Source organism: Heptranchias perlo, chromosome 11, assembly GCF_035084215.1.
Source record: "Heptranchias perlo isolate sHepPer1 chromosome 11, sHepPer1.hap1, whole genome shotgun sequence".
NCBI classification, from domain to species: Eukaryota; Metazoa; Chordata; class Chondrichthyes; order Hexanchiformes; family Hexanchidae; genus Heptranchias; species Heptranchias perlo.
In genome coordinates this window covers 52,027,146-52,048,496 of record NC_090335.1, presented here as the reverse complement: position 1 = coordinate 52,048,496, position 21,351 = coordinate 52,027,146, and the positions used below count along the sequence as shown (strand labels likewise).

General features: G+C 43.5%; 1 protein-coding gene across 2 annotated transcripts in view; it reads left to right on the top strand.

The window, feature by feature from the left end:
- The window catches only part of fstl1b (follistatin-like 1b), a 587,712-nt gene that overhangs the window by 546,377 nt on the left and 19,984 nt on the right, over nucleotides 1-21,351 (top strand). For both annotated transcript variants that reach the window (XM_067993032.1, XM_067993031.1), the window contains exons 3-5: nucleotides 5,907-6,008; nucleotides 19,625-19,754; nucleotides 19,886-19,921. In XM_067993032.1, coding sequence (XP_067849133.1) covers nucleotides 5,907-6,008; nucleotides 19,625-19,754; nucleotides 19,886-19,921 — 268 coding nt within the window. The remainder of the gene's footprint in view (nucleotides 1-5,906; nucleotides 6,009-19,624; nucleotides 19,755-19,885; nucleotides 19,922-21,351) is intronic.

Here is a 21,351-nt window from a genome sequence, read left to right as displayed (position 1 = left end):
ATATATATGTAAAGGAAGAAATATATATAAGACAATTTTTTAACCTTGTTCTGTCACAGTCACCTCAAGCCAGTGTTTTCAAATGCTATTCAATTTTGTTTAAAATGTATTTTTAAGTGATTTCAGTTCTTTGACTCAATTACTCCATAAATCAGTCTACGAACTACAAATTAGCCCTGGAGCTTATAGGAACTCTGATCTAAGTAGAACATGTCTGATTGTACACTTTTTCAACTTTGCCGAAGTAAATGTCGACTAGGGATAACTTGAAATGCATTAGCCAAAATACACCAGGTTTTATACTTTGGCTCATTTTATATTGATAACATTTTATAAAGTGGGCACTCCAGATGTTTGCTGGAATAACAGCAGCAAGCACTGCAGATAGAATATAACTGGCACCAGCTGGGACACACCATGGAAGAACTGGGTAGAGCTTGTAAAATTAAAAGCTAGGATATAATTGGCTATAAGAATGTGATGGTGGTGATTGCTGCAAGTAGCCTGCTGTAGGGGGTTAAGAGTCCTGCTGTGAGCACTGAAATAGTGTTTCAACATTGCCACCTAGAGACTGAACACATCGTTATTTCCCATTACTGAGCTCAGTGGCCCAGTCTTCCTCGTGAACGCAATCCTGCCTGAACTAAGTGTATTTGTGGCAATCTTTGGTACAATCAAATTCTACTGCCCACTCATTACATAGAAGTGGTACAGTGATTCCAGTTGTAAGAAACACTTTATCCTTACCAGTACCATTCCCACTTGCTCATTGATCAACATTGACTCCTGATTCACCAATGCCTCGATATTTTAAAAAAAAATTCTCATCCTTGTTTTCAAATCTCTCCAATGCCTCGCCCCTCCCTATCTATGTAACCTCCTCCAGCCCTACAACCCTCCAAGAACTCTGCGTTCCTCCAGCTCTGGCCTCTTGTGCGTTTCCCATTCCCTTCACCCCACCGTTGGTGGCCGTGCCTTCAGCTTTCTAGTGAAATCCGTCCTTAAACCTCTCCATCTCTTTCTGTTCCTTTTGAAGTCTGTCCTTAATACCTACCTCTTTGACCAAACTTATAGTCACTCTATCTAATATCTCCTTTGGCTCGGTTTCAGTTTTTGTCTGATTACGCTCCTGTGAAGCGCCTTGGACGTTTTCCTATGTTAAAGGCGCTACGTAAATGCAAGTTCTTGTTGGATTGTCCAGACTTGTTCTATATAACAGGGTTTGGTCATTTGTATACTCCAGAAATGACTCCCTTTTATCTGCACGTTAAACTTGTACGTTTCAAAGCATTTAATTGGTGCAACAGGTGTATCAGGGCATGGTGTGGTAGCAGCAGGTTACTGCTGTTACTATTAACAGAACCACACCAACCTGCTGTTAATAGTAACAGCAGGTTGGTGTGGTTCTGTTAATAGTAACAGCAGGCTGGCATATCACCATGGTGTGCGGTATGGATAAAGGGGATCCTGTGGATGTGGTGTACTTGGATTTCCAGAAGGCTTTTGACAAGGTGCCACATCAAAGGCTACTACACAAAATAAGAGCTCATGGTGTAGAGGGTAATATATTAGCATGGATAAAGGATTCGTTAGCTAACAGGAAACAGAGAGTAGGTATAAATGGGTCATTTTCAGGTTGGCAAGATGTGACGAGTGGAGTACCGCAGGGATCAGTGCTTGGGCCTCAACTATTTACAATCTATATCAATGACTTGGATGAAGGGACCGAATGTATGGTTGCTAAATTTGCTGATGACACAAAGGTAGGTAGGAAAGTAAGTTGTGAAGAGGACATGAGGAGTCTGCAAAGGGATACAGATAGGTTAAATGAATAGGCAAAAATTTGGCAGATGGAGTATAATGTGGGAAATGTGAACTTGTGCACTTTGGCAGGAGGAATAGAAAAGCAATATATTATTTAAATGGAGAGAGATTGCAGAACTCTGAGGTACAGAGGGATCTGAGTGTCCTAGTACATGAATCACAAAAAATTAGTATAGAGGTACAGCAAGTGATTAGGAAGGCAAATGGAATGTTGTCATTTATTGCAAGGGGAATGGAATATAAAAGTAGAGATGTTTTGATACAGTCGTACAGGGCATTGGTGAGACCACATCTAGAATAGATGTTTTGGTCTCTTTATTTAAGAAAGGACATAATTGCTTTGGAGGTGGTTCAGAGAAGGTTCACTTGACTGATTCCTGAGATGAGGGGGTTATCGTATGAGGGAAGGTTGGACAAGTTGGGCCTGTATGCACCAGAGTTTAGAAGAATGAGAGGTGATCTTATTGAAACATATAAGATCCTAGGGGACTAGAAGGGGTAGATGCTGAGGGGATGTTTCCCCTTGTGGGAGAGGCTAGAACTAAGGGCCACAGTTTAAAAATAAGGGGTCTCCCATTTAAGAGGGAGATGAGAAATGTTTTCTCTCGGAGGGTCATCAGTCTGTGGAACTCCCTTCCCCAGAGAGCAGTGGAGGCAGGGTCATTGAATATTTTTAAGGCTGAGTTAGTTAGATTCCTGATTAACAAGGGAGTCAAAGGTTATAGTAGGTAGACAGGAAAGTAGGGTTGAGCTCATAATCAGATCAGCCATGATCTTATCAAATGGCAGAGCAGGCTTGAGGGGCCGAATGGCCTACTCCTGCTCTTAATTCATATGTTTGTATGGTAATGGTAACAGTAGGCCGGTGTGTCACTGTGGTGTGGTATGGTATTCGTAATAACAGACTGTGTGATAAGGTCATGTTAACGCGATGGTGTGTAGTGCGGTGTAGAAGTAGCAGGTTAGTGGATCACTGGTGTGGTGTGAAAAATATTAATGCTTATACTTCACTGCATGATATGCTTCTGATCTCAGTTGAGCATGCGCTGAAGAACACTGATGGACCATCGAGTCAAATCGACAGCTTCTATCTTCTGGTTATAGAGCAGCTTTAGCACTGGAGTAGAGGCAGGATACTTGCTTCCACTCCCAACTCAAGGAACAGTCGGGTGGAGAGAGATGTAGAGGAAGGAAGTTACCTTAAAAAAAATAGGAGGGATACATCAACCTTTTAGCCCAATATATAGATCATGGAATTGTTCAAAAGTTCTTTTTTGATTATTATTATTACTGATGAGCTAAGATTCTTACATTTGTGGCTCCAGAATCATTGGGTTACTTCCCATTGCTGAATAAGTTTAGAGCCAAATGTTAAGTGTTTAAATTGGTTGGAGTGAGTTCCAAATTTTGTAGTCCTAAAGTGTTCTTTGTGTTCCCAAAGAAATACAGTCCCAAAAGAGTTACCTTGGGCCGGAGTTCAAATTGTATCTCATCTTTAAGGGAGATTGTATGAGTCTAGTACTGTTTCGTGCCTTTCTTGCCAGCACATTGAAATTACTTGCATTAGGTTCTAGATAACACATTTTTACAGAATTCATGCCCATTGGTTCTTGTAATGTAATGTCATATTTTTGCTAGGCAAGAGTATTAAGGATTATGGAACGTAGGCGGGTAGATGGAGTTAAGATACAGATCAGCCATGATCTAATTGGATGGTGGAACAAGCTTGAGGGACTGAATGGCCTACTCCTGTTCCTATGTTCCTATAATTGGTGTCTTTTCTTCTTGGAAATAGTGATTGTTTTACACCCTTTACAATCTATTGTGAAAAACTGTTGCATTGTTTTTTTTTGTTTCTGCTCTGGATTCCACATTTGCAATGCCCCATGTTGTTCTATATTCATTCACCACAGCAGCTTTGAATGTCTGGATCATGTCTGGTTTCATCACCAGTTTGTGCTTTTAATGCTGAACAAAAACTGCTCTGTGTTGCTGTTAGGTCTTTTGCTGCCATCTAGTGTTGAAAACCTAATAATACTGGGGAAAAGCAAAATTTGGCCTTCTGAATGACAAAGCCTCCCCTTGCTCCCATGAATAATAATCTCACGAAAGGAATTTTGCTTTTGCTCCCTAGTCAGGATGGAATGGAATTTGCAGCATATTGTAGTTTGTGACATAGTTGTAGCCTGCTGGGCCCTGCACATCTTCACCATATGAAAAGGCGTGGCCTTGGACAAATCTGGAGAAGTGACCCTAGCTGCTTTGGAGGCAGAGGTACATGAAGTAAAGCATTACTCAGTGATGGCTGCTGCAAAGAGCAGTAGAGCACACCTCATCACTGAAGTCTTCTGCTCAGCACATTCTCCCTTTGGCACGAGTGCCTTACCTCCTTCTCCCTTGATAACGGGCAGTTGGAAATATTATCTGTAATCACCAGGCATTGTTCTCTGACTATATATGCGGTAACCTTCATGGAATCCCACACTCACCTGACGAAGGAGAAAGCCTCCGAAAGCTTGTGATTTTCATATAAAACTGTTGGACTAAACCTGGTGTTGTAAGATTCCTTACATTTGTCTTGAGAGAGGGCAGTATCAAGCAGGTCCCCACTGACTAGCAGGATGGCTGGTCTAATGGTTGCTATCGGATACTGAAAGAGACAGCAGGATTGCATTGCAGCTACCATGGTCTGCAGCCCTGGGAATGAGAGGGTTGGAACTCTGCCAGTTCCACCTCCCTCCACATAGTGATCCTTTGACAAGATTGTTGCCACGGACACCCAACGTTCTGTTTCATTGAGGAGGGTTTGCAGGTCAGACTCAAGTTGTGAAACCTTTTCTACCTCTGTATCATGCTCTTGTCCCTTGTTTGGCTGATTCAACCAAGTTCTGATGTGTTAAACATTCTTGTAAAGTGGCACAAGAACAGTCATGTGACATCCAGTCAAAGTAGCTGACAGTCAACTGACTGAGCCAAGCATTGTTCCCGACTTATCTCCTGCTCCCCCAGCTTGTTGTTGCACATGTGAGTTGCCAGACAAAAAAAGACCAAGATCCATCTAGTTCACCTTCTACCAACCTGGTAGTCGCATGATAGAGATTGATTGCTATGATTAGTCAATAACTCCATTATTGTTCTATCAATTAGTCTACAACAGACCCAAACATGAGTCGAGGAAAATCCCTAGTGGTGGAAAGCTTTGGGAACCGCACTGGTAGCATTCTCCCAGACTGATGACAATCCCTGTACCACTACCCTCTGGGTTCTATCAGTCCACCAAGTATCTATCCATTGTAAAATATTTCCACTGATTCCCGCTTCCTTTATTTTTAGTACCAGTCTTTCCAGAGAAACCTTATCAAAGACCTCACTGAAATCCAAGTACACCACATCCACTGCCTTACCCCTATCGAGCTCCTTTATAACACCCTCAAAGAAAACCAGTGCATTCGATTGGCAAGACATCCCCTTCATGAACCCATATTGGTTATCTTTTATGATTTTATTTTGATCCAGGTGCTCCATGATTTTATCTTTTAAGGGCTTCCATAACTTTACTCACAATGGACATTAAACTCACTAGTCTGTAGTTTCCTGATTCACTTTTGGAGTAATAATTGCTTTTCTCCATTTTATACTTCAAAAGTACTTCATTTGCTGTAAAGCGCTTTGTGGTGTCCTGAGGTTGTGAAAGGTGCTATATAAATTTAACTTCTTTTGTTTCTATCTTATATGGGTTTTATGCAAATCACTACTCCATTGGATATGCAAATAAGCTGATCCACAAAATTCTGGTGTAAATATCGCTCCAGTTCATCAACAGGTGCAACTTATTCTCTATTGGCATAAAAGTGGCACAACTCATCCATGGAATTTCTAGGCCTATGTTAATTAAGATTCCCCCACCGTAACCGGCTCCTGATACCTGATTATGGAAATTTAGCATGAAAATGTTAACACAGCAAGTGTTCAATTAAACTGGCGAAAATCTTTGGAAACAAAACTTCTTGTTTTTAAATGTAATGTTCACACTTTGCAGAATTACTGTGACTCACTGGATGGTTGTTTATTTTTTACCACAGGAAATGAAAAGCAAGTCCAAGATTTGCGCCAATGTGTTCTGCGGTGCGGGGAGGGAGTGTGCTGTGACGGAGAAGGGTGCACCCACATGCCTGTGCATTGCAGTAAGTTTACCAGTTTGTTGTGCTGTCCTGTTCCTACAGAACTACAATGAATGTAAAATTAAGTCTCAGTTGTTAGGTGGCCAGTGATAGTATTCATTTTCATCTACATCATAATTTTCTAAAATGTATTCATCTGGTTCCCATAAGTACACTAAGCTCAGCTCAGCCTGATTTCACTGCCACTAGGAAGTTCATATAAACTCATATATATGTGTAACTACTAGAATTAAAAACTGTCGGCTGAAAACTGTTCTCAACCAACTGAAAGTACACCATGATGCTATTTTTGACCACCTAGTGTGAAAGAGGATTCAAACGATGAAGTGGCCAATACCAGTACTTTCTTGCGGCTCGGCCTTGATGTATCCAACAAAAACAATGCCACTCGCTGAGTGTTGAGGGCATCTCACTATGAGTTTGTTAGTGTGGTTTGAACCACAGCCCTGATTTAGCAAACCAGGCAAAAACATTGAAATCTTTATGTACTTAGTTATTTTACTGCTGTGTTTGATCAAAACTCACAGCATCATGTGGTGAACGATTGATTGTTAAGGAAATAGTTATGCATCAGTAAAAAGCAGTTGTGGCCTATCATGGAGCAGGGATCAAACCTGGGAGCTTCCTGATTTGCACAGTTCGTTGCCACAGCATAGAGTTGAAATTTCTGTTTGTATTATTTTAACCTGTTTATTTTAAATGGGTTAACAACTTAGTTAAAATAGCATACACAGGAACTTGATGCAAATGTATTAACCAATGGGGAAAAAACAGCACACAGAGGAATTTCAAACTCAGTGGAGTCACGAGGGGAGCTCAGTTTTTAGGTTATTATAATTTTCCAGATTTTTGTCCCCAATTGACCTGGGTTTTTAACCAGGAGATTACATGGCTCCGGGAGGGTGGGAGTGTCTGTATCATGATGCATAGGGCATCACAACTATATAGGACAGGTTAGATGGACCAATGGGTCTTTTCTCGTCCGTCATTTTTGTATGTTCGTATAAATTTAATAAATGATGATGGTGATTTCATATTTTTAGTAGATGCAATCAGCAATGTAGTGACATCGTCACTCCATTACAGATCTTTTGTTTACACTCCAATTACACCAGTCATTTTACCTGGGCTAAAAGAATGGCAGTGTATATGAACAGCAGTGCATCCTACTTGATTGCCTTGTGCCCATTTTGCACATGCATGCTGAGAGACAGGCAAAACACCCCACACATTTGGATATGCAAAAGCCAGAGGGAAGCAACTGAAACTGTAGGTGCTTCATTCTATTTATTAAATATTTGACCATTTCCCCTGGTGGTCCAATGAGTCTGTGTTGGAGGCATGTATTTTCCTTTGTGAGCTACTGGGTCTGTGCGCATTACTTCTTTTGGTGATGGTGATATAGTTGAACGGTGTCCTTGAGGTGTATTGTTTCTTGGTGATCTAACAGGTCCATGTCTGAAGGATCTGCTCTTGTAGTCTAGTTGCAATACATCCAAGGTCGTAGGATTGTGTGTTCATTTTCTTGTGATCTTTTAGGCCTTTATCTCTAAAATGTCTATTTTTCTTATGATCTAGTGAGTTTAGAGAAGAGATGTTCCTTTGGAGTTATTCCAGGACTTCCCTTGGGCAATGGTAGAAGATTGGGCAGGTGCCGTTCCACTGGTTCCCTGGGCCTGTCACACTTTCCAGGATTATCCATGGGAAGTGACGTGGACATTGAATACACATGGTTAAGAACTGATGTGAATCCCAGCTGAGAGGTCAGGTGCTAAAAGCACACAATTCTCTGGTGTAAGTTCATTAGCATAATTATTTAGGAATTACTTAGGAAAGCCACAGGCCCACAGTTAAAATAACAGTCGGGCCCCAATTATGTCATCAGAGTCCGATCTGCATATTTAAAGAAGGGGGATGTCCATCTTGCCTGCTCAGAAAAGCAGGCAAAAATTGGAGCCTGGGGAATCCCTGTGGGACATTGGCGGGTGAGTCCAATGGGTGATTTAAAAAAAATTTTTTATATATACGTTTATAGGATGTGGGCGTCGCTGGCAAGGCCAGCATTTATTGCCCATCCCTAATTGCCCTCGAGAAGGTGGTGGTGAGCCGCCTTCTTGAACCGCTGCAGTCCGTGTGGTGAAGGTTCTTTCACAGTGCTGTTAGGAAGGGAGTTCCAGGATTTTGACCCAATGGCGATATATTTCCAATTCAGGATGGTGTGTGACTTGGAGGGGAATGTGCAGGTGGTGGTGTTCCCATGTGCCTGCTGCCCTTGTCCTTCTAGGTGGTAGAGGCGGTTAGACTCTCTCTTGTTGGAGATGGTCATTGCCTGGCACTTGTCTGGTGCGAATGCTACTTGCCACTTATGAGCCCAAACCTGGATGTTGTCCAGGTCTTGCTGCATGCGGGCTCGGACTGCTTCATTATTTGAGGGGTTGCAAATGGAACTGAACACTGTGCAATCATCAGCGAACATCCCCATTTCTGACCTTATGATGGAGGGAAGGTCATTGATGAAGCAGCTGAAGATGGTTGGGCCTAGGACACTGCCCTGAGGTACTCCTGCAGCAATGTCCTGGGGCTGAGATGATTGGCCTCCAACAACCACTACCATCTTCCTTTGTGCTAGGTATGACTCCAGCCACTGGAGAGTTTTCCCCCTGATTCCCATTGACTTCAATTTTACTAGGGCTCCTTGGTGCCATACTCTGTCAAATGCTGCCTTGATGTCAAGGGCATTTAACTATGCACTCACTTCCGCTGAGCGGGCAGGGTTAAAATCGCCCCTCTAGCGTCCTCCCGAGACCTGACTGAGCCTGCACCTGGTGCTGTGAATAATTATGGTAATACACTTACCCCAGAGTATTTCGTGCAGTTAGCACTTGGTCCCTTAGGTGGGATTCACACCAGTTCTTAACCATTTAGAACTGACTTAGATCTGTAGATAAAAGGTAACAAAAATTAAGCATTCTGTGACACAAATGGTGATCATTTTGTTTATGATGTATCATGTTATTGGCCTATTTGTTTATCATGGTACATATAGGGTTAAAAACCAGATTCGCTCACAGAAAATGGCCCAGCTCTTAGCCTCAGAATAGGAAGGCCTACTCAGTGTGTCTAGCATACACCTGGCATGTATATTGGGTAATTCTAATGATCAGAAAATCACAAGCTGGAAGTGCAGAATTTGCTGATATGTACTTCCAGTGTATGCCTGGAGCACTGAAGAGCAAAATCAGGCCATCATGTCTGTAACAGGTGTTCATGGAAGGGACCAAGCCATTCAATTCAAATGCAAACATCCTGTGGATTTTTTTTTGAATGTATGTCCGATTGGCAGCTCTACTTAAGGTTGAGATACATATTTAAATTTCCTTGAAAGTATATTTCTACTCGCTTTTATCCAGTTAATTAGTCCATCTGAAGCCATTAGAGAGGTCTAGATAGTCCAGAGAGACGCTATGCGAGGTGAGCAGTGAACTACCACATTCATTCTTGGGATGTGGGCATCGCTGGCAAGGCTGGCATTTATTCCTCATCCCTAGTTGCCCTGTTTTGATATATGCCGAGTGGCATGCTAAGCCACTTCAAAGAGCAGTTGAGTCAACCATGCTGGTGTCACATATAGGCCAGATCGGGTAAGGACGGCAGGTTTCCTTCCCTGAAGGACATTAGTGAACCAGTTGGGTTTTTACAACAATCCGACAGCTTCATTGATCACTTTTACTGATACCGACCGGCTTTTTACTTCAATATTCAGGAATCTTGTGCCCAGGTCTATTTCACATTAAAGTCTGTTATTTTCTATCTTTTGAAGAGGGATAGTTGAGCCAGTAACTACTGTAACTCTATAATATGTTATTGCTACTGTTTACTTGTCCATTTACTATTTAATGAATTTGTTTGGCAATTTATAACCTAAGTCATGACTTAATAAAAGTGTTTATTCCACTGCCTTCCAAAGTCAAGGAAGATCATGAGCTGGATTTTAAAACGGAGCTGTGGGTGCGGGGGGTGGGCGAAGACAATCGGGATTTCCAGGAGCGGGCAGAAATCCCGGCTCCAACATGCCTAAGAACGCGTACGACCCAGAGTCACCTGGGTGCGCGCGCCATTCCCAAACTTGGAAGTGCCGGCGGGATGATATTTAAACAAGGAATTCAAGTACTTAAAGTGCTTGAAGTGTACATAAATCTAATTAAGAGTGAAGGCAAGCGATGTCACCGCTGCCTCAATGTGTTTCCCATGCCAGGGAGAATGAGCCGCCTCTCCATCGCAGACATTTCTGCACTTGCCTGCAACACTATCTCAGACACTTCAGCAGTTACGTGCGACACTATCTCAGACAGTTGCTCACATCCCTGTGACACTATCTCAGAGATTCCTTCACGTACCTGTGCCAGCATTTCACTCGTGCAGGAGTTGGACTGCTCCATCCTCTGCACTATTGTGGAGAGTGTGAGTGGCACCTGTTCCAGTACCTCGCAATTGTGCTGCTCTCCCTCGATCATTCTCCTTTTAAAGGATGGCCCCCCCGGGGTTTAGCATCTGCGTCCAGCTGAGCAGAGTCTGGAGAGGAGTGTGCCAACCAATGCAGACTCTCCACAGCTGCCCCTGCCACCAGTGTCTCCTCATGCTTACTTGTGTGTGGTGACTCACCAGGTGCCAACCCAACAAACTGACTACTAGGACCCACTGTGGTGTGAATATCTGCGCTGGTGGATGGCTCACTAAGATGTGACGGTGCGCCCTCCGAGGCCGGGAACTCCTCTGAGGAATCGCCCTCTCCCGTCACTGCAGTCGTTGAAAGGCCTGTAAGAGAACAGAAGGCAATATTAACCATCATCACAGATGTGTCATGTTGCGATCAGCATAGTGAGGTGTTCAACATGCCAAGCATTGTTAACAACATTCATCACAGACAACATGAATTGTTAAATTTGTGTCACCAGACGTTTGTGGGGTGCCAGTCTCGGCGTCCCCGACGGACGGGCACTCGAGGGCGTAGCTGATCTCCAGGGCCTCTTCTTGCATTTCTGTGAGGACCACTATTTATTGTGGCCCCCCTCCAGTCCTCGCCCTGTCGCGTGCATTTTGCGTGCTCTTCTAGAAGGAAATAAAATACAGGCATGTGAGTGAGTGATGGTGAAGTGGTCAGCCAATGAATGCATTGCATTGGGTGAGGCTGACCGTGAAAGAGGTGCATCGGGGGGGTGAGTATCAGACAGAGACATCACATTGGATCAGGATTGGGGTGAGTGGTAGTGGTGGGGTCACAAAAGGGGAGGTGAGGAAATGCTCAGGAAGTGAAGGTAAGTTGAGGATGAGCTTTAAGTGGATGTGAGGAGTGATGTGATGGAGTAGTCGTGGCAGTGCAGAATGAGTTGGCGGGGTGGGGGGTGGGTGATGTGCAACACTGAATGCAGGAGAATGGAGAATCAGTAAGTCTACACACTTTTGCTGATCTAGTTAGGACATTGAAACACATCCAGCACTGGACCCAAGTGCGGCAGATGTTGCTAATGCTGGTGACCTCCTCTGCCACCTCGAGCCAGGCCTTCTTGGTGGCAGAGCGCTTCCTCCTGTTGGCCAGCTAAAATAGCTCCCTCCTCTTTCTCACCCTAGCCAGTAGCACTTGAAGTGAGGCATCGCTGAATCTTGAAGCAGCCTTGCCCCTGTGCTGCTCCATTGGGTCGTCTTGCTCTTTGTTCCAGCAAAATCCATTGGAGCAAAGGCCCTTTAAATCTTGATGTTCCAGCTGACAGCCTGTCATGTGGGTGCACAGTCCACCCGCTGCACAGCTATCAGACAGAAACAAGGTTAAGGGGCATCAATTAAGTTGTGAGTGTGTGGGGTATAGTAAGTTTTTATTATTCGCATTTGCCGTGCACCCATTGACCCCACCGCCCTTTTAAAATCGAGCTCCACATGAGGTCATGTGATTTACCAGTAATCTGAAATAAATAGACAAGAGTTTTAGTTTGATTCCTGGGCTCGCTACAAATACAGATAAAGGCACACTGAATCATAGGGAGAGCGAGCCCATCTACAGGAGTGGTCTGAGATGCTGGACCCAAGAAAAACACCTGGAGTAAAAAAACCCAAAACAAACCAAACTTCACACAAAATCATAGAAATTTACAGCACAGAAGGAGGCTATTCAGCCCATCATATCTGTGCCGGCTGAAAAAGCTATCCAGCCTAATCCCACTTTCCAGCTCTTGGTCCGTAGCTCTGTAGGTTACGGCATTTCAAGTGAATATCCACGTACTTTTTAAATGCGATGAGGGTTTCTGCCTCTACCACCCTTTCAGGCAGTGAGTTCCACACCAGCACCACCCTCTGGGTGAAAAAAATTCTCCTCATCTCTCTTAACGTTCTACCAATTACTTTAAATCTATGCCCCTGGTTATTGACTTCTCTGCTAAGGGAAATAGGTCTATCTAGGCCCCTCATAATTTTATACACCCCAATTAAATCTCCCCTCAGCCTCCTCTGTTCCAAAGAAAACAACCCCAGCCTATCCAATCATTCCTCATAGCTAAAATTCTCCAGTCCTGGCAACCTCCTCGTAAATCTCCTCTGTACCCTCTCTAGTGCAATCACATCTTTCCTGTAATGTGGTGACCAGAACTGTACGTAGTACTCTAGCTGTGGCCTAACCAATGTTTTATACAGTTCTAGCATAAACTCCCTGCCCTTATAGTCTGTGCCTCGGCTAATAAAAGAAAGTATTCCATATGCCATCTTAACCACTTTATCTACTTGTCCTGCTACCTTCAGGGATCTGTGGACATGCACTCCAAGCTCCCTCTGTTCCTCTACATCTCTCAATAGCCTCCCATTTATTGTGTACTCCCTTGCCTTGTTTGCCCTCCCCAAATGCATTACCTCACACTTCTCTGGATTGAATTCCGTTTGCCACTTTTCTGCCCACCTGACCAGTCCACTGATATGTTCCTGCAATCTACAGCTTTCCTCCTCACTATCAATCACACAGCCAATTTTTATATCATCTGCAAACTCCTTAATCATGCCCCCTACATTTAAGTCCAAATCATTAATATATACCACAAAAAGTAAGGGACCTAATACTGAGCCCTGTGAAACACCACCGGAAACAGCCTTCCAGGCACAAAAACACCCATTAACCATTATCCTTTGCTTCCTGCCACTTAGCCAATTTTGGATCCAACTAGCCACTTTCCCTTGGATCCCATGGGCTTGTACTTTTTTGACCAGTCTGCCATGTGGGATCTTTTCAGAAGCCTTGCTAAAATCCATGTAGACTACATCAAACCCACTACTCTCGTCGACCCTCCTTGTTACCGCCTCAAAAAATTCAATCGAGTTAGTCAGACACTACCTCCCCTTAACAAATCCATGCTGACTGTCCTTGATTAATCTGTGCCTTTCTAAGTGACTGTTTATCCTGCCCCCCAGAATTGATTACAATAATTTGTCCACCACTGAGTTTAGACTGACTGGCCTGTAATTACTTGGTCTATCCCTCGCTCCCTTTTTAAACAACGGTATAACGTAAGCAGTCTTCCAGCCCTCCAGCATCACACCTCTATCCAGGAAAGATTGGAAAATGATGGTCAGAGCCTCCGTTATTTCCTCCCTTGCTTTTTTTAACAACCTGGGACACATTTCATCCAAGCCTGGTGATTTATCTACTTTCAAAGATGCTAATCCACTCAATACTTCCTCTCTCACTATGTTTATCCCATCCAACATTTCACACTCCTCCTCCTTAACTACAATCTCTGCATCATCCCTCTCTTTTGTGAAGACAGACCCAAAGTATTCATTAAGAAACATAACAAAATCTGCTGCCTCCACACATAGGTTACCTTTTTGGACTCTACTAGGTCCTACTCTTTACATAATTATCCTCTTGCTCCTAATGTATTTATAAAATGTCTTTGGGGTTTCTTTGATTTTACTTACCAATATTTTTTCATGCCCTCTCTTTGCTTTACTAATTTCCTTTTTAATTTCACCCCTGCACTTTCTGTACTCCTAGGCTTTCTGCAGAATTGAGTTCTTGGTATCTGACATAAGTTTCCCTTTTCTGCCTTATCTTACCCTGTATGCTCCTGGTCATCAGGGGGCTCTAGATTTGGGAGTCCCACCCTTTTTCTTTGTGGGAACATGTTTACTCTGAAACCCTTGAATCTCCCCCTTGAATGCTTCCCACTGCTCTGACGTTGATTTACCTTCAAGTAGCTGTTTCCAGTCCACTTTTGCTAAATCACTTCACGTAGTAAAATTGGCCTTTCCCCAGTTGAGAACTTTAACTCCTGTTCTACCTTTGTTCTTTTCCATAACTATGCTAAATCTGAATTATGATCACTACCACCAAAATGCTCTCCCACTGCTACTCCTTCCACCTGCCCAGCTTCATTTCATAAAACTAAATCCAGAACTGCCCCCTCTCTTGGTGGGCTTACTACATACTGGCTAAAAAAGTTCTCCTGAATGCATTTTAAAAATTTTGAGCCCTCTATATACCTTTCAGACTGTTTGTATCCCAGTTACTATTAGGGTAGTTGAAATCCCCTACTATTACTGCCCTATTCTTTTTGCCCTCCTCGGAAATTTGCCTACATATTTGCTCTTCTCGCTCCCTCTATTTGGGGGTCTTTAGTATACTCCCAGTGGCATGACTGCCCCTTTTTTGTTCCTTAGCTCAACCCATATGGCCTCATTTGTTGATCCTTCTGAAGTATCATCCCTCCTCACAGCTGTAATTGTTTCTTTAACCAAAATTGCACCCCCCCCCCCTCCTTTTTATCCCCAAGGTCTGAAATCCTTGAAACTAGAAACGTTGAGCTGCCCCTCTTTAAACAATGTTTCTGTAAAAGCTATCATACTTCCATGTGTCTATCTGTGGCCTCAGCTCATCTGCCTCATTCACTAGACTCCTTGCATTGAGATATATACTATTAAGCACTGCCAAACTCCTTTTGTTGTTTATTTTCTAACCTTTGTTTCCTCTGCCTTCCAAATTCGCTTACTAATTTTCTGCCTTCCATTTCCAGTTCTACTTCTCTCCCATCTGATTCAACACTCATGTTCCCATCCCTCTGCCAAGCTAGCTTAAACCCTCCCCTTCAGCACTAGCAAACCTCCCCACAAGGATATTGGTCCCGGTTCTGTTGAGGTGCAACCCGTCCGGCTGGTACAGGTCCTACCTCCCCCAGAACTGGTCCCAATGCCCCAGGAATCTAAAGCCCTCCCTCCTGCACCATCTCTGCAGCCACGCATTCATCTGCTCTGTCTTCCTATTTCTATACTCATTAGCGTGTGGCACTGGGAGTAATCCAGAGATTATTACCTTTTTGAGGTCCTGCTTACTAATTCTTTTCCCAGCTCCTTAAAATCTGCCTGCAGGACCTCATCCCTCTTTCTACCTATTTCATTGGAACCAATAAGAACCACAACCTCTGGCTGTTCACCGTCCTCCCTCAGAATGTTCTGCAGCCACTCAGTGACATCCTTGACCCTGGCACCAGGGAAGCAACATACCATCCTGGAATCACGTCTGCGGCCGCAGAAACACCTGTCTGTTCCCCTAACTATTGAATCCCCTATCACTATCCTGACCTTTCTCCTCCGCACCCCCCTCCCCCTCTACCCCGTACAGCTGAGCCACTCATGGTGCTATGGACTTGGCTCTGGCTGCAATCCCCAGAGGAACCCTCTTCCCTCACTAGTATTCAATACCGGTTAGAGAGCGAGAAGCACTCAGGGGATTCCTGCACTACCTGCCTGGTCCTCCTTGTCTGTCTGGCAGTTACCCAGTCACTCTCTGCCTGCACACTCTTAAGCTATGGGGTGACCACCTCCTGAAACGTGCTTTCCGTGTAGCTCCCAACCTTGCGGATGCACTTCAGTGGCGTCAGCTGCTGCTCAAGCGCTGCGACCCGGCGCTCGAGCTCCTCCAGCTGACGACATTTCCAGCACACGTGGTTGTCCAGAACACGAGAAGCGTCCTGGAATTCCCACGTGGCACAGGATGTGCATTCAACAGGACTGAGGTGCCCTGCCATGCCTCTATTTTTATTAGACTACTAACTAAACTTACCAGAAATAAACTTAAGACTTGTCCCTAATTTGGACAAAAAAAACACTCGTCAGCTACTCACCAATCAGTTCCTTCCCTTGAGCTGACGTCACTTTAGGTGTTTTTTTTTACCCCTCTGGTCCCACTCTCGCTGTTGGTCTCGGGCCTCGAGTCGCTGGTTCCGCCCTCTCCGCCAGTCATCGCTGCTGTAAGGAGAATTCAAATCTCAACAAAATAAATATTGCCATTCATAATTAAAAAGCTGTCATGAATCTTTCCGAAGATACAACTCGTGTGTGAGGTAGTGGAACATAAGAAATAGGAGCAGGAGTAGGCCAATCGGCCCCTCGAGCCTGCTCCGCCATTCAATAAGATCATGGCTGATCTGAACCTAACCTCAAATCTAAAGAACACAACATTCACCTGAGGAAGGAGGAAGCCTCCGAAAGCTTGTGAATTTCAAATAAAATTGTTGGACTATAACTTGGTGTTGTAAAATTGTTTACAATTGTCAACCCCAGTCCATCACCGGCATCGCCACATCACAAGAAGTAGGAGCAGGACCCGGCCACTCAGCCCCTGGGCCCGCTCCGCCACCCACAGGGCCTTGACCGATCCGAACTCAGCTTCATGTCCAATTTCCTGCCCGCTCCCCGTAACCCCTAATTCCCTGTGGAGCTTTATTTGAGCAAAAGCTCCAGGGCCACAGCCTCAGTTAGTAGAATAATGTATGCAATAACTCAGGAGGTGGGATAAGAAGAAGCTGCATCTAAAGTAAATGTCCTAATTTCTCCAAATAGTAATTTTAAAGTGACATAACTGAACATAGAGAATTGAAAGAGCTTTCTTTTTGTTTGTTTTTATTTTTTTTAAATGTTTTAAAATTCAAAAGCAGCAACAGCTCCTTTCATAAAGTGTGACAGAAATGTGTTGATGAATGTTCTGCCTGACAGCCATCACTGAGCTCCTGAGGGACAGAACATCAGGATGCCCTTTGAACATCAGGATGCCCTGTGGAGGGGATTTATTAAAATGCCATTTATCAGACCTTCAAAGGATTGAAAAATCTTTAAGTAACCATAGGCTTAGACTTCAGAGAAACAAAAAAGGTTTATATTCCTCAAGAGGGCAGGATCCCTTAAAGGTTACATGTCCTTTTCACAGGGTCGTTTTCTAGCCTCAGTTTCCAAAATAGCCAGGAGTGGCTCATTCTCAAAGTTCTACTGAAAATCCACCAGAGGAAAGTTTGATCTGCAACAGACATTATAGAAATTATTGTTGCTAATAACAGCAGATAAATGTTTAATGTGTTTGTATGGCACCTCTGTCCATTTATCTTAAACAGGTTAACACCTCAATTAAAATAATGGGAAGAGGAATGGTCATTTGAACACTTTAATGGTAATTTTTGAACTTAAAATTGCTGCTCGGGGTTTTTACAGTATGCATTTGTTTTGTTGGATCATGGGTACTGTAGAACCATTTGTCATATCCTGGGTAACTAGTGATGTGATGTAATTTTGACTTCAGACCTGGTAAAGACACTAGGGCCAATTCCATGGTCAGGCCAAAAAATGGCAGGCCCGGGCGCTAGGGTTACCAACCCTCCAGGATTTTGTGTGGCGTCTCCAGCCTGGGGTTTGGGGGGAGCAGCGGTTCTGTTCTGCTACACTTGTGCCAGTGGAGTGAATCCACAGGAATTTCATGGCCCTCACTTTTGTTTCTCAGGCACCCTGGAGCTTGTATTTTAAGCCAAAATTCAGTCATGGCACCATTTAGAAAAGCCATATTCACTTGCACGTACGTTCAGGTCTGCCTCAGTTTCACTATGATGTCGAACAGTTGCCTCCTAACAAGACTGCATGGAGAGTAGCCATGGGGCCTGTCACTTCAATTTGCCTGTCACAGTTGAAGTTTTTGCTCCCCTAGTCAGAGCAGCGGGTAAATAACTTAGAATAACAAAACATTAATGGAAGATAAAGCTGGACTTAAGTTCGCTCCCCATTAAAAAAGGAAACCTTTTTTCAGCTAATCAAGGAACAGTGTGTAGTCTGTGACATAGACCATAGACCTCCTGGCTGCTTCCAACTGAGGAAAGTAAATTTTACATTAAATGAAACCTTTTCTTCTCATGCCAATATTTTTTCTGCCAGTTTTCTCTCCTCTTCCCTTCCCATATTAATTTCTTACTGGGATACTGTTCCACAGCACAAGTCCCCCCACCTTTCCCGGTACTTTGTCCAAGCGACCATTATTCATATGCAAGGCTTGCCAATGAACATTGGTGGACTGTTCAATTGGGGGAGGCATCACTGCTGAACCCAAGGCTGTCTTCATCCAATATTGACAAGTGTGCACCTCCAGCAGGAGCTGCTGAATAGTGACCATGAGCGGCAACTTTAATTGCCTTTTTTTCGTAGGGACACAGAGGTGAATTGTACCAGCCCTACCGTTACCCTGGCTGAGTTCAGCTAACTCAGCGCAAACTGGGGGTCACACCTAGAGCCGCCTTGTTCCGTATGCCTCAGCTACTTACCGGGTAAACTTAATGAGCCATCATAGAGTTGTAAAACAAAGTTTAAACAAAAAATAAACCAAAGTCAGCACATTAGAAAATATGTAACAATTCATGGTGCATCATGACTAAATTAAAGGGGAACAGTTACCAAAAAAATGTAGGTTGTGGAGCAGGTCAAATAGTTATTTCAGAAATAAGATGGATTATTTAAAAACAATACACTGCCGCAATCATACATCGCGTCTGTAGCACAGAAACAGGCCAATTGGCCCAACTGGTCTATGCTGGCGTTTATGCTTCACAGATGAAAGGAGGTGGGAGCCTCCTCCCACCTCCCTTCATCTAACCCTGTCAGCATATTCTATTCCTTTTCTCCCTTGTACGCTTGAATGCATCTATGCTATTTGCCTCAACTCCTGTGGAAATGTGCGTTCCACATTCTTACCACTCTTTGGGTAAAGAGGTTTCTCCTGAATTCCCTATTGGATTTATTAGTGACCATCTTATATTTATGACCTCTAGTTTGGACTTGCTCCACAAGTGGAAACATTTTCTCTGTGTACCCTATCAAACCCTTTTCATTACCTTAAAGACCTCTATCAGGTCACCCTCAGCCTTCTCTTTTCTAGGGAAAAGAGCCCCAGCCTGTTCAGCCTTTCCTGATAAGTATACCCTCTCAGTTCTAGTATCATCTCAGTTTCCAGATAGTGGTCTCGGTTACGATGACTGACAGTGAGCAAGATGAATCATAGTACATGGAGGAGGCCATTCGGCCCATCATGCCTGTGCCGGCTCTTTGAAAGAACTATCCAATTAGTCCCATTCCCCTGCTCTTTCCCCATAGCCCTGTAAATTTTTTCTCTTCAAGTATTTGTCCAATTCCCTTTTGAAAGTTACTATTGAATCTGCTTCCACCTCCCTTTCAGGCAGTGCATTCCAGATCGTTATAACTCACTGCGTTAAAAAAAAAGTTTCACAGCGTAAAGGGTGCTGTTGCTTTCTAATGCAGCTGTGTGTTTTTTTCAGGAATGCAAGCATCACAAGAGAGTGGTGTGTGGAAGCAATGGGAAGACTTATCGTAACCACTGCGAGCTGCACCGTGATGCATGCCTCACCGGCATGAAGGTCCAGGTCTCTCACGACGGGCATTGTGAAGGTAAACCAGGGAAAAATAGTTTTGAATTCAGCATTTCATATGAGACACCAACACAGACTATTTTATGCATTATCTCGTCACTCCTCCAGATGTACAACTTGTACATAGAATCCTTTGTGTTTCTTTTACAGAAAAGAAGAGCGTCATAGCAGCAGCCAGCAGTCCAGGTACAGGATAGCTGAATACGTTCTATTTCTGTGAGATTTTAATATCTGTGTGACTGTCCATGGATTTAACTGTGACTTCATCCACATTATGGTATCTGTTAATCATACTCAGTAAGGCTGAAGATAGTTTTCCTCCGTCTACTATGGGACCGTTATGAGGCTTGCCAACATGGACAGCTTCATATCAGTATCATCACTGACTGGATTGTTACAGTGCAGCAACAATCCGGACCAGATATGTTGCTTCACAGGACAGATTAGAATTCAGTTTGGTTTAGTGAGACTGGGAATATTTGGATGTGCTTGTTTCTCTGGTTGGATACTCATCCATAAGTGTGCTCCAACTGAAACTTCATCATGGGAAAAGGTAAAGTAAATGCTCATTTAAAGACTGAGTATACTTGAGCAGTCATGTGCCCCATAACTGCTCAAGAAGTAATATCATAAACCCGTCTGGAACAGCAGATTTCTATTAGGTGATAAACTGGCCCATTGAGCTCTGTGAGTGGGTCTAATTGCAGCAGCAGCAGATGATTATGCAAAATCTATCTTAACATTCATACCAGTTGTACTTAAGTTTTTAATGAAGATCTAAGCGTCACAGCATTTCATCAACTATCTGAAATGAGGTTTTGACATTGTTTCATCTGCTAGTAATAGATAATTTCTGTAGTAAGAACTTGCAATAAAAGAACAACTGAACTAAACTTTCTATAAACCAGCAGCCTTCCTTTTAGCGTTTGGAATGCATTGTTGCTTTAGCAAATCTTTCCTTTTTATATCAGCATTCCAGCTGACTTGTCTACACTGCATTCTCTTGGATTCAACCTTGCACGTAACAAATTTCAGAGATTTTCAGTGGTGATAAGGTGCATATGTAACCAGTTCTACATCTGCAGTAGTTACAGTAGACTTCAGCAGCTAGGATGGCAGTCTAATCCTCCACCAAGAGTGTTCTTGTAGGGTATCACAAGACTGGCGTTGCTGTTTACAATCCTGTACCCAAAGTGAACATAGTGCGCTGTGTTAATTACAGAAGGCTGTATCATGTAGGACAGCAAAGTTTCTTCAGACCTGCCCATAGAGTGTGCTACCACGGTTCAGGTAAATTTGTGTAGTTGAACTGGCATTTTTACATTATTCTTCTGTATGCAGTGCTGTATTGTAACCCAGAAGAGATTTGAATGGCATGGCAATTCCAGCTCTGCATCTGTGATATGCAACTGTTTTAGAGCTGTGCCCGTTAGCTTGGCCTTTCTGCTCCAAATACTTTTAACAGTTCCTTTAGGGTAGAGAAATGTCACATAGTATGACATTCCTGCTTTCAATTGTCCACCTACAATGTACTGTGCTAATTCTGGTAGGTTCGGGTAGTGTTATGGTATTGTTGCTGCATCTAGTTCACTAGATTGATTTCTGTGATGAGAGGG